This window comes from Entelurus aequoreus, linkage group LG17 (assembly GCF_033978785.1).
Source record: "Entelurus aequoreus isolate RoL-2023_Sb linkage group LG17, RoL_Eaeq_v1.1, whole genome shotgun sequence".
Taxonomy (NCBI): Eukaryota; Metazoa; Chordata; class Actinopteri; order Syngnathiformes; family Syngnathidae; genus Entelurus; species Entelurus aequoreus.
In genome coordinates this window covers 19,693,446-19,707,235 of record NC_084747.1, presented here as the reverse complement: position 1 = coordinate 19,707,235, position 13,790 = coordinate 19,693,446, and the positions used below count along the sequence as shown (strand labels likewise).

General features: G+C 41.8%; 1 protein-coding gene across 6 annotated transcripts in view; it reads left to right on the top strand.

Moving 5' to 3' along the window:
- LOC133632622 (ral guanine nucleotide dissociation stimulator-like) overlaps positions 1 to 13,240 on the top strand; it is a 67,650-nt gene extending 54,410 nt beyond the window's left edge. For all 6 annotated transcript variants that reach the window (XM_062025144.1, XM_062025141.1, XM_062025142.1 and 3 more), the window contains exons 10-18: positions 1,851 to 1,937; positions 8,765 to 8,797; positions 8,868 to 8,989; positions 9,073 to 9,168; positions 10,615 to 10,819; positions 12,281 to 12,355; positions 12,432 to 12,692; positions 12,759 to 12,873; positions 12,934 to 13,240. In XM_062025144.1, the coding sequence (XP_061881128.1) occupies positions 1,851 to 1,937; positions 8,765 to 8,797; positions 8,868 to 8,989; positions 9,073 to 9,168; positions 10,615 to 10,819; positions 12,281 to 12,355; positions 12,432 to 12,692; positions 12,759 to 12,873; positions 12,934 to 13,109 (1,170 nt within the window). In that variant the 3' untranslated portion in view covers positions 13,110 to 13,240. The remainder of the gene's footprint in view (positions 1 to 1,850; positions 1,938 to 8,764; positions 8,798 to 8,867; positions 8,990 to 9,072; positions 9,169 to 10,614; positions 10,820 to 12,280; positions 12,356 to 12,431; positions 12,693 to 12,758; positions 12,874 to 12,933) is intronic.
- The last annotated feature ends 550 nt before the right edge of the window (positions 13,241 to 13,790 follow it).

Genomic DNA, 13,790 nt, shown 5'->3' with positions numbered 1-13,790 from the left:
TTTGAAAAATTCCAACACCAACCATTTCAACTCATTCAGAAAATTCTAGTTTTTTACCATTTTCAAAAAAATTCCCTATTTTCCCTGAAATCCCTATTTTTTATGAAATTCCCATTGAAATGAATGGGCCATTTTTCAAAATTGCACAACTTCTAAATTTTTCATCTAATTTAAACTGTTTCAACTTCAAAATATTCAGCTTGTTCAAGAATTGTGTGCAGTACTTCAACAATTCGAAAAAAATTCCCAGATTTCCTGGAATTCCCCATTTTTAGGGACAATTTCCCAATTCAAAATGAATTGGCCATTTTGCAAACTTCCACAATTTGCACATTTTTCAACATATTCAAACCATTCCACCTTCAACACATTCCACTCATCCTGGACATTCAAACTATCATTTTTCCAATTTCAAAAAAATTCCTGGAGATCCCAGTTTCCTAAACCCTATTTTCACCCTTTTTTCTGTCGACTACTCCTCCCACATTTTTCAACCGTTCCACTTTCAAAACATTCCTCTTAATCAGGACCTAAAAAAAAAAAGTTGTTTTTTGAACCGGAAAAATTCCCGGTTTTCCAGGAATTCCGTAATACCATTTCTCAATTAAAAATGTTACTACTTCAACATTTCTCGACCGTTTTCAAAATTTCCAACACCAACCATTTCAACTCATTCAGAACATTCAAGTTTTTTACCATTTTCCAAAAAATCCCCGCTTTTCCCGGAATTGCCACATTTTTATGAATTTCCCATGGGACATTTTTAAAAATTCCACAACTCCTACATTTTTAATCTAATTTAAACCGTTTCAACTTCAAAATATTCAGCCTGTTCAGGAATTGTGTGCACTACTTCAACAATTCTAAAAAAAATTCCCGGATCTCCTGGAATTCCTCGTTTTTAGGGACATTTTCCCCATCCAAAATAAATTGGCCATTTTTCAAACTTCCACAATTACCACATTTTTCAACCGATTCAAACCATTCCAACATCAACACATTCAATTTATTCTGGAAATTCAAACAACCATTTTTCCACATTCAACAAATTTCCAGCAATTCCTGTTTTTTTCTTACCTTATTTCCAACCTTTTTTAGTGCGATGACTCATTTCACATTTTTCAACACATTTCAACCGTTCCACAGTCAAAACATTCCTCTTAGTCAGGACAAAAAAACAAGTTGGTTTAAGAACTTGATAAAATCCCGGTTTTCTCGAAATTCCGTAATACCATTTTTCAATTAAAAAACTGTTACTACTTGAACATTTCTTGACCGATTTAAACAATTCCAGCACCAACCAATGCAGCTCATTCAGGACATACATGCTCCTAATCATTTTATCCCCCAAAATTCCCCAATTTTCAGGAAGTTCCCATTGAAATGAATGAGACATTTTTCCAAGTTGCACAATTCCCACATTTTTCAACTTATTAAAACCATTCCAACATCAACACATTCCACTCATCCTGGACATTCAAACTAACACTTTCCCAAGTTTCAAACCAAATTCCGGTTTTCCTAGAAATTCACACCCTTCAACATTCGAACCATTCCAACATTCAAACTATTCTTACATTCATACTACATTCTGTCAACATTTCACTTCAACTTCAGCATTGGAGCATTCACTCATCTCGTTAGCAAGTACAGTCCTTGTCTCAGGCGCCATCTAGTGGCAGGAATATGACTTTGTTCCCCTGGTGTGTTGCTAGGTTACCGCCAACTAACTTTAGCTGCCCTATGTTTAGTCCTGGAGAGAGAAAAAGCACTAAATCAAGGGTTACCATGGCGATAGAAGAGTGTCATGTGACCAATGTGAATGCGCACTAACGCTGGTCTGGGATCAGGGCGTGATGCAGGGCACCATTCCCTACCTGGGCACCTTCCTGACGGACCTGGTGATGATGGACACGGCCATGAAGGACTACATGGAGGTCAGTGCGGGGGTCCGGGAAACACCACGGGACGTTTGCTTGAAAAAATGTCTGATATTTGCTGAAGGTGTTCAATGTTAATCCCAAGAAGGCAAATATTCAAATAACACTCTCCTGCAAAATACTTATTATAGTTTTTGTGTTATTGTTTGACAGTTTGTGTATGTTATTAACTTGTTGTTATTCCCCACTCCTTTGTGCTGCTAAATATTTATTTTCTAACTATTACACCTTTTTCTCTTATGAATAATAACATGTTAATAACATAAAAACTGTAATAGATGGCCAAAAACAATGTGGCAGAACAAACCTTTGAGACAAGTTTAGGAGATGGGGGGGGGGGTTATGAATAATAACACGTTAATAATACAAAAAGTATAACTATTTTACATAAAAACTATAATAAACAAAACATTTTGCAGCACAAACTTTTGAGAAAAGTTTGGGGAGATTTTGACAAGGCGGGGTGGTCATGAATAATAACACACGAATAACAAACTATAAAATGTTAATAATATAAGTATAAAACATTAACAACATAAGAACTTTAATAGACATAAATAGTTTGCAGCACGAACAAATGGGACAAGTTTGGGGAGATTTTGACAAGGTGGGGGCCTGTTTATGAATAATAACACAATAACTACATGTTCATAACATACAAATTATAACAATGTCATAATATAAACTAATAGTTAATAACATAAAAACTATAATAGATGAATAACTGTTGTAGTACAAAGGAATGGGACAAGTTTGGGGAGATTTTGACAAGATGGGGGACTGTTATGATAAATGGGTTATACTTGTATAGCGCTTTTCTACCTTCAAGGTACTCAAAGCGCTTTGACACTTTTCCCACATTCACCCATTCACACACACATTCACACACTTATGGCGGGAGCTGACATGCAAGGCCCTAACCACGACCCATCAGGAGCAAGGGTGAAGTGTCTTGCTCAAGGACACACGGATCGTGACGAGGTTGATAGAAGGTGGGGATTGAACCAGTAACCCTCAGGTTTCTGGCACGGGCACTCTCCCAACTGCGCCACGCCGTCCCCAACACATAATTGTAATTATGGTGTTATTATTATGAATAATAACACCATAATTACACTTTAATAACATAAAAACCATAACAATTTGATAACATAAAAACTATAATAGACAGCAAATTGTTGCAGCACAAACAAATGAGACCAGTTTGGGGAGATTTTGACATGGTGGGGCCTGTTAGGAATAATAACACAATTACACGTTAATAAACAAAAACCATAACATTTAAATAAAAACTATAATAGACCCAAGAAGATATGTGTGAAGTTGGCAAATATTCAAATAACACTGTGCTGCAAAATACTTATTATAGTTTTTGTTATTGTTTGACAGTTTGTGTATGTTATTAACGTGTTATTATTCATAACCAGACCCCCACTCATTTGTGCTGTAAAATATGTATTTTCTAACTATTACACTTTTTCTCTTATGTATAATAACACGTTAATAACATAAAAATTATAATAGATGGACAAATACAAAAAGTACAACAATTTTACATAAAAACTGTAATAGACATTTAGGCAGCACAAATAATAGGGTCAAGTTTGGGGAGATTTTGACAAGGTGGGGGGTTCATGAATAATAACATGATAATTAAATGTTAACAACATAAAAACTATAACAGTTAGACAAAACATTTTGGCAGCACAAATCATTGAGACAGGTTTGGGGAGATTTTGACAAGGTGGGCGTGCTAGGTATGAATAATAACACGATAATTACATGTTACCATAAACTCAGTGGCGGGCCGTGCATTTTGCACCTAGGCCTTCATTGATGTCCTGTGTCCAATGATTACCTCTCAAAATACCATCATTGATGTCACCACATGACCATTGCTGGAGAAATACTACTCAGAAACACATTTACGCACTACTGTGCACTAAAACAAATCAACAGTGTACAAAACAGGTTATTTTCTGGCGCATTTAAAAATCAATAAACCCGCATGAGCAATTAAAACATATCTTATGTGGTACTTTCAACATTGAAATTGCAAAAAACATATTAAATGTGAAAAAATAAACAAATAAAATATCTGAACTCACAATCAGTAGAACCCATTCGAGGTTCCCGGGGTTGGCCGACATGGTCTCACAAGATGTAGTTTCTCTTTAAATATCCTTCTTGAAAATGGCCTTGCAAATATATGTGTTGTCTTGTCTAGTCATAAAAGATGCAGACGAGGCGTGTTGGCTGACTTCTTAAAGGCCTACTGAAACCCACTACTACCGACCACGCAGTCTGATAGTTTATATATCAATGATGAAATCTTAACATTGCAACACATGCCAATACGGCCGGGTTAACTTATAAAGTGCAATTTTAAATTTGCCGCTAAACTTCCGGTTCGAAACACCTCTGAGGATGACGTATGCGCGTGACGTAGCCAGTAGAACACGGGTATGGCTTCCACATTGAAGCCAATACGAAATAGCTGTTTTCATCTCATTCTGGATGTATTCTGGACATCTGTGTTGGTGAATCTGTTGCAATTATGTTCATTGCATTATGGAGAAAGAAGCTGAGCAAGCAAAGAAGAAAGTTCTCGGTGCAAAGCGGACGTATTTTGCGAAGGAAGTCAGCAGCAACACAACACAGCCGGTGTTTCATTGTTTACATTCCCGAAAGATGCAGTCAAGATCGAAGAACTCGGATAACAGAGACTCTAACCAGGAGGACTTTTGACTTCGATACACAGACGCCTGTAGAGAACTGGGACAACACAGACTCTTACCAGGATTACTTTGATTTGGATGACAAAGACGCAGACGTGCTACCGTGAGTATGCAGCTTTGGCTTCCAAACATTTGATTGCTTGACCGTACGTGCGCGTCACGTACGTAACTTTGTTTAAATATATAAGTTTTATAAAACCTTGGGTTAGGTGAACGGTCTTTTGGGCTGAGTGATTGTGTGTGTTGATCAGGTGTTTGAATTGTATTGGCGTGTTCTATGGAGCTAGGAGCTAGCAGAGGAGCTAGGAGCTAGCATAACAAACACATAGGTGTTTTTATGCAGGATTAATTTGTGGCATATTAAATATAAGCCTGGTTGTGTTGTGGCTAATAGAGTATATATATGTCTTGTGTTTATTTACTGTTGTAGTCATTCCCAGCTGAATATCAGGTACCGTGAGTAGCAGCTGCGCTTCCAAACATTTGATCGCTTGCCAGTACGTGCGCGTCACGTACGTTACTTTGTTTAAATATATAAGCTTTATGAACCTTGGGTTAGGTGAACGGTCTTTTGGGCTGAGTGATTGTGTGTGTTGTGCAGGTGTTTGAATTGGATTGGCGGCTTATATGGAGCTAGGAGCTAGCATAGGAGCTAGGAGCTAGCATAACAAACACTGAGGTGTTTTTATGCAGGATTAATTTGTGGCATGTTAAATATAAGCCTGGTTGTGTTGTGGCTAATAGAGTATATATATGTCTTGTGTTTATTTACTGTTGTAGTCATTCGCAGCTGAATATCAGGTCACCCACGGCTCTCACAGCATCTTCCCTATCTGAATCGCTTCCACTCCCCACTAGTCCTTCACTTGCACTTTACTCATCCACAAATCTTTCATCCTCGCTCAAATTAATGGGGAAATTGTCGCTTTCTCGGTCCGAATCTCTCTCACTTCATGCGGCCATCATTGTAAACAATAGGGAACTTTGCGTATATGTTCAACTGACTACGTCACGCTACTTCCGGTAGCAGCAAGCCTTTTTTTTATCAGATACCAAAAGTTGCGATCTTTATCGTCGTTGTTCTATACTAAATCCTTTCAGCAAAAATATGGCAATATCGCGAAATGATCAAGTATGACACATAGAATAGATCTGCTATCCCCGTTTAAATAAAAAAAATTCATTTCAGTAGGCCTTTAAAGTTTACTCCACAGCGTGCTCGTCAAAAACATCCCCAGGGCTAATCCGCATGTGTTTCACTACTGTGGCATGCTGGGTAATGGAGTTCTTATGTTCCCTGGCTCATAACATCACTATATATCTGCCTTAGGCCAGCTAGAAGGCCTTACTGACAACGACTCGTGATCTGATTGGCTATCGCAACTGTCTATCAACTGTATGTGTTCGTTCACTTACAGTGCACAGACATTGTTGATTCTGAAGGCCCAAGGCACATTTGGTACAGCACTCCAACATAAGCTAGCTGAATTCTGATTGGATAAAAACTCTATAACCTAAAAACAACAGCGCTGTAAGGAGCATAATATGACGAGAGGAGAATATGAATACTTTTAGATATTTAGGGAAAGTACATAAAAAAATAATTGTATCTTTTAATTATGATCATTATTTCTGCCAGCAGAGAAGGTCTTGCATGCCCTGATGAACCACCTCTGCATGAACTATAATAGACAAAATGGGAGGGCTGCGTATGAATAATAACATGTTAATAACATAAAAACTATAATAGTTTGGGGAGATTTTGACATGGTGGGGTTTTTCATGAATAATAACACGATAATAACAAACTATAAAATGTTAATAACATAACTATAGTAGACACAAATTGTTTGATGGGACACGTTTGGGGAGAGTTCGACAAGGCGGGGGCCTGTTAGGAATAATAACATGATAATTACATGTTATTAACATAAAAATTATAACAATTTAATAACAAATACTATAATAGTTAATAACATGAAAATGAATAAACAAATAACCGTTGTAGTACGAAGGAATGGGACAAGTTTGGGGAGTTTTTGTCAAGGTGGGGTCTGTTATGAATAATAACAATAATTACACGTTAACATAAACTATAAAAGACAAAAACAGTTTGTGACTCAAACATTTGGGACACTTTTCTGGAGATTTTATGAATAATAACTTATTACTTAAAGTGAGAAACAGAAACTATAATAGACCAAATAAATGTTGCAGCACGAAAAAATGGGACAAGTTTCGGGACATTTTGACATGGTGGGGGAAGGGGGAATATGAAAAATACGTTAATTACACATTAATAACATAATGAACTGTAAAACAATAACAAAACTACTATAATAGACAAAAAACTTCCGGCAGAACAAATGTTTGAGGCAAGTTTGGGGAGGTTTTGACAAGGTGGGGGGCTGTTTACAACTAATAATACGTTAATTACATGTCAATAACATAACAACTATTGCAATGTTAAAAATGTGACAGACCAAACTGTTGCAGCACAACCTTTTGAGGCAAGTTTGGGGAGATTTTGACACGGGGGGGGGGCTGTTATGAATAATACCACATTAACAACATAAAGTATACACACTTTACATCCATCCATCCGTTTTCTATCGCTTGTCCCGCAGGGGGGGGGGGTGCTGGAGCCTATCTCAGCTGCATTGGGGCGGAAAGCGGGGTACACCCTGGACAAGTCACCGCATCACAGGGCCAACACATTTTACATAACAACGATAATATTTACACCACAAAAATATTGTAGCACAATCATTTGGGACAAGTTTGTGGAGATTTTGATATGACGTCAGGGGTCAGAAAATGTATTTTGAATACAAACTCCAAAAGCAGTGAAGTTGTCACGTTGTGTAAATGGTAAATAAAAAGAGAATACAATGATTTGCAAATCCTTTTCAACTTATATTCGATTGAATAGCCTGCAAAGACAAGATATTTCATGTTCACACTGAGAAACATCTTATTTTTTTGTTGCAAATAATCATGAACTTAGAGTTTAATGGCAGCAACACATTGCAAATGTCACAGGGGCATTTTTACCACTGTGTTACATGGCCTTTCCTTTTAACAACACTCCGTAAAGGTTTGGGAACTGAGGAGACACATTTTTGAAGTGGAATTCTTTCCCATTATTGCTTGATGTACAGCTTAAGTTGTTCAACAGTCTCCCTTCTGATATTTTAGGCTTCAAATTGCACCACACATTTTTAATGGGAGACAGGTCTTGACTACAGGCAGGCCAGTCTAGTACCCGCACTCTTTTACTATGAAGCCACGCTGTTGTAACACATGGCTTGGCATTGTCTTGCTGAAATAAGCAGGGGCGTCCATGATAACGTTGCTTGGATGGCAACATATGTTGCTCCAAAACCTGTATGTACCTTTCAGCCTTAATGGTGCCTTCACAGATGTGTAAGTTACCCATGTCTTGGGCACTAATACACCCCCATACCATCACACATGCTGGCTTTTACACTTTGCAATAGCTAGTTGAGAAATGTCGTTCTTAAACTGTTGGACAATTTGCTCAGGCATTTGTTGACAAAGTGGTGACCCTCGCCCCATCCTTGTTTGTGAATGACCGAGCATTTCATAGAAGCTGTTTTTATACCCAATCATGGCACCCACCTGTTCCCAATTAGCCTGTTCACCTGTGGGATGTTCCAAATAAGTGTTTGATGAGCATTCCTCAACTTTCTCAGTCTTTTTTGCCACTTGTGCCAGCTTTTTTCAAACATGTTGCAGGCATCACATTCCAAATGAGCTAATATTTGCAAAAAATAACAAAGTTTCTCAGTGTGAACATTAAATATCTTGTCTTTGCAGTCTATTCAATTGAATATAAGTTGAGAAGGATTTGCAAATCATTTTATTCTCTTTTTATTTACCATTTACACAACGTGACAACTTCACTGTTTTTGGGGTTTGTAATTTACAAACGTATAACGGTGTTATTTGAATATTTGCAATGAGAAGGGGGCGGGGCCAGAAAGAATCACATTTGTATATTGTGTAAACGCCTGACCCCCTAATAAAGCTGCAGTCAAACAAAAGGTCCTGTGTGTCTTTCAGGGCGGTCTGATCAACTTTGAGAAGAGAAGGAAGGTGCGTGTCAGCCCTCACCAAACGCTCGCGCGCGCAACACAGTGCCGTAGTTAACATGTTGGTGTTGCAGGAGTTCGAGGTGATCGCACAGATCAAACTGCTGCAGCTGGCCTCCAACAACTACAGCTTCACTCAGGACGGACACTTCCGCGAGTGGTTCGCCAGCGTGGAGAAGCTCAGCGAGGCCGACAGGTGAGACCCCCCCAGCTCCCAGTGGCCCCCCCAGCTCCCAGTGGCCGCCCGGCGTCACCAAAGCTCTCCCCTCTGTGCCACAGCTACCAGCTGTCGTGTGACATCGAGCCGCTGTCCGAGTCGGCCAGCAACACCCTCCGCGCCAAGAAGAACGGAGGAATCATGAAGCGCTGGAGCGAGTAAGTTAGCACTGCTAGCTTAGCGACCTCGTTGTGCAACCATGTCATTTATACTTTTACAACCAAGGAATAAACTGACAATGAGCAATGGAACCGTGCAGAATAAAGGTTGGCTCTTATGCCGCTAGCTTAATGCTAACATGTAATGGACAATCCCATTGAAAAGCTAACAAAAATTAGCATCCCTTCTTTACGTCTCCCAGGCGACTCTTCTGACTGCCACAAAAAGCTTACTCCAGTAGTTCAGTGAGTCTCCATTATTTTCTGTCACGCCCCGCCAGCGAAAAAAAATTTTCACGCCCCCCCCCTGAAGTTAATGTTTGCTTTTTCTCAAGCTAGTTCTTTACTAACACTGAAGATGCTAATATGCTACATGCCCCCCCTTACTCCACTTGTACAGTGATTCTCCATTATTTTCTGTCACGCCCCCCCAGGGAAAAAAACATTTCACGCCCCCACTGAAGTTAATGTTTACTTTTTCTCAAGCTAGTTCTTTACTAACACTAAAGATGCTAATATGCTATTGCTTCTTATACCGCCCTTACTCCACTAGTACAGTGATTCTCCATTATTTTCTGTCACGCTCCCCAGGGAATAAAAAAAATCACGCCCCCACTGAAGTTAATGTTTACTTTTTCTCAAGCTAGTTCTTTACTAACACTAAAGATGCTAATATGCTATTGCCTCTCATGCCCACCTTACTCCACTTGTACAGTGATTCTCCATTATTTTCTGTCACGCCCCCCAGGGAAAAAAAATGTTCACGCCCCCCCTGAAGTTAATGTTTACTTTTTCTCAAGCTAGTTCTTTACTAACACTAAAGATGCTAATATACTATTGCCTCTCACGCCCTCCTTACTCTACTAGTACAGTGGTTCTCCATTATTTTCTGTCACAACCCCCCCCCCAGGGAAACAATTTTTTCACGCCCCCCCTGAAGTTAATGTTTACTTTGTTATCAAGCTAGTTCCTTACTAACACTAAAGATGCTAATATGCTATTGCCTCTCATGCCCCCCCTTACTCCACTAGTACAGTGATTCTCCATTATTTTCTGTCACGCTCCCCCAGGGAAAATATGTTTTCACGCCTCCCCTGAAGTTAATGTTTACTTTTTCTCAAGCTAGTTCTTTACCAACACTAAAGATGCTAATATGCTATTGCCTCTCATGCCCCCCCCTTACTCCACTAGTACAGTGATTCTCCAGGGGAAAAAAGTTCCCCCCCCCCGGAAAGTGAAAGTAAACAGTTGAGAAAATGTAGAAATCAACATCATGAAGGATGGCCATCGAACATACGTCATTATAAGCTTGTCCACGACGCCCCCTAGACATGTAGAAACAATTTCACTTTTTTTTTTAATCGTCGCTGCAGACAGAGGACTTCCTGTACTTTTGTACGCTAAGGAAGGTTTTGGTCGCGGTGTCTAAACGTTCCTTCTGCGCAGTCGACAGCTGGCAGAGGGCGCTTCCGGCGCCGTGGGTTCTCATTCCAAGTCCTTCGACCACGCCCACTTCAGGCCGTACCAAGGCGGCGGCGGCGGGGACAGCGGCGACGCCCTCAGCATCACCTCCGTCAGCTCCAGCGGCTCGGACCTGGAGGACGTCAACGCCAGCTTCCTGTCGGACTCCCCGGAGGGACACGAGAGGAAGGTGAGGTCGTTAGCGCTAGATGCTAATATATTATTGCCTCTCACGCCCCCCCCCCCATACCCCACTAGTACTGTGGTTCTCCATTATTTTCTGTCACGCCCCCCCCCTGAATTTAATGTTGACTTTTTATCAAGCTAGTTCATTACTAACACTAAATATGCTAATATGCTATTGCCTCTCACGCCCCCCTTACTCCACTAGTACAGTGATTCTCAATTATTTTCTGTCACGCCCCCCCAGGGAGAAGTTTTTTTCACGTCCCCCTGAAGTTATTGACTTTTTATCATGCTTGTTCCTTACTAACGCTAAAGATGCTGATATGTTATTGCCTCTCAAGCCCCCCCATACCCCACTAGTACAGTGGTTTTCAATTATTTTCTGTCACGCCCCCCAGGGGAAAAAAAATGTCAAGCCCCCCCTGAAGTTAATGTGTACTTTTTGTCAAACTAGTTATTTACTAACACCAAAGATGCTAATATGCTACTGCCTCTCACGACCCCCCTTACTCCACTAGTACAGGGTTCTCCATTATTTTCTGTCACGCCCCCCCTGAATTTAAAGTTTACTTTTTTATCAAGCTAGTTCTTTACTAACACTAAAGATGCTAATATGCTATTGCCTTTCACGCCCCCCCCTGAAGTTAATGTTTACTTTTTATCAAGCTAGTTATTTATCAACATTAAAGGTGCTAATATGCTATTGCCTCTCACACACCCCTTACTCCACTAGTACAGTGGTTCTCAATTATTTTCTGTCACACCTCTCAAGGGAAAACATTTTTTTCACGCGCCCTCTGAAGTTAATGTTTACTTTTCATCAAGCTAGTTCTTTACTAACACCAAAGATGCTAATATGCTATTGCCTCTCACGGCCTCCACTAGTACAGTGGTTCTCCATTATTTTCTGTCACGCCCCCCCTTGAAGTTAATGTTTACTTTTTTATCAAACTAGTTCTTTACTAACACTAAAGATGCTATCATGCTATTGCCTCTCACGCCCCCCCTTACTCCACTAGTACAGCGGTTCTCAATTAGTTTCTGTCACGCCCCTTCAGGAAAAACATTTTTGTCACACCCACCTGAAGTTAATGTTTACTTTTTTTATCAAGCTAGTTCTTTATTACCACTAAAATGCTAATATGCTATTGCCTCTCACGCCCCCCCTTACTCCACTAGTACAGTGGTTCTCCATTATTTTCTGTCACGCCCATCCAGGGAAAACATTTTTTTATAAGCGCCCTGAAGTTAATGTTTACTTTTTCTCAAGCTAGTTGTTTACTAACACTAAAGATGCTAGTATGCTATTGCCTCTCACGCCCCTCTTTACTCCACTAGTACAGTGATTATTCGTTATTTTCTGTCACGCCCCTGCAGGGAAATCGGGTTTATGTCACACACCCCCCTGAAGTGAATGTTTACTTTTTATCAAGCTAGTTCTTTACAGTCTTGTGTTTGGGTTCAGACGTCGACGCCGTCAGTCAAACTTTCCGTTTCTGCGTTGGGAAGAGAAGCGCCCTCTGCAGACACCACTTCCACGGTGAGTTTCCTTCTTAAAAGATGGCGGGGGGCGGAGCTAGCACTGGGTGACCCGCCCACTTGTTTATCACAAACAGTTCTGGGAGTGCACCTCGCTGTCTTCGCTGGACACGTCCGGGATGGGCTCCAGCTCAGGCTCCGCCTCCGGCTCCAGCACGGCCTCGTCCTCCTCCGTGTCCTCGTCCACGCCGCTGTCGCGCTCGCACAAGCGCTCGGCGTCGGCCGTGTCCAACTACTCCACGCTGTCGCTGCCGCTGTACAACCAGCAGGTGGACGACTGCTGCATCATCCGCGTCAGCCTGGACGTGGAGAACGGCAACATGTACAAGAGCATCCTGGTGAGGGCGTCCTACCGACACGCCGTGACACGTGACTGACCTTTGCCCCTCCCCCCCCCCGCGCAGGTGACCAGTCAGGACAAGACGCCCGCCGTCATCAGGAAGGCGATGATCAAACACAACCTGGAGCGGGAGAAGACGGAGGACTACGAGCTGGTGCAGAAGATCTCGGAGGACAAAGGTAACGTTCGCGCCGACACCTCCGGCGTCCGTCCCCTTGACGCCTCCCCTCTGCCCGCAGAGCTGCGGATCCCCGACAACGCCAACGTCTTCTACGCCATGAACTCCAGCGCCAACTACAACTTCGTCCTGAAGAAGCGGGGCCCGGCGTGGCCCCCGCGCGCCAAGACCGTGGCCAGCTCCACGCTGCCTCGCATGAAGCAGAAGGGACTGAAAATCGCCAAAGGGATCTTCTGAAGGAGGGGCGCTTCCTGTTGTGGGCGGAGCTCGACGCCAACAAACAGGAAGTGGGCGGAGTCAAGTGGCCTCGCTTTGTTTACATCAGTCAGCCGGGGAGACATTTTGATGTGACGCAGCGGGAGTGTTGCGCTTTTTTTTTTGTACTCCCGCAGCCTCGCCAGCTCGCCCCCTGCTGGCGCCCCCTGCTGGCGCCGAGTGCGTACAAACGCCACAATTCCCGGGAGTTTGAATATTCCCGCACTTCAGCGTGCCGCCCCCGCATCGTCCTGACCGTGATGCTTCCATCTCTTGAACGCTGCCGCGGTCGGTGAATGTCCAGCGGGCGCAGCCGTGAGTCACATGGCACTGTGTCGTCTGCGGTCAGGAAGTAGGAGAGGATGGGCGGAGCCAAGAAGAAGTGTGTACATAAACATCCGCTGTCCAGTGTTTCCTCTGAAGACTTTCACTTCCTGTACAGTTTCTTTGATTTCCTTTGGCCTCCATGCTCATGACGGTGCTGCTAAGTCTCTCCCTCAAGACGTCCACCTGCCGCCATGTTGGAACTCCTCTCATAGTGTCACCTTAAAAAGTACCACTTTATTTCAAACAACCACGAGTACAGTGGTTCTCATTATTTTATTATTATGTTAATGTTTACTTGTTATCAAGCTAGTTCTTTACTAACACTAAACATGCTAA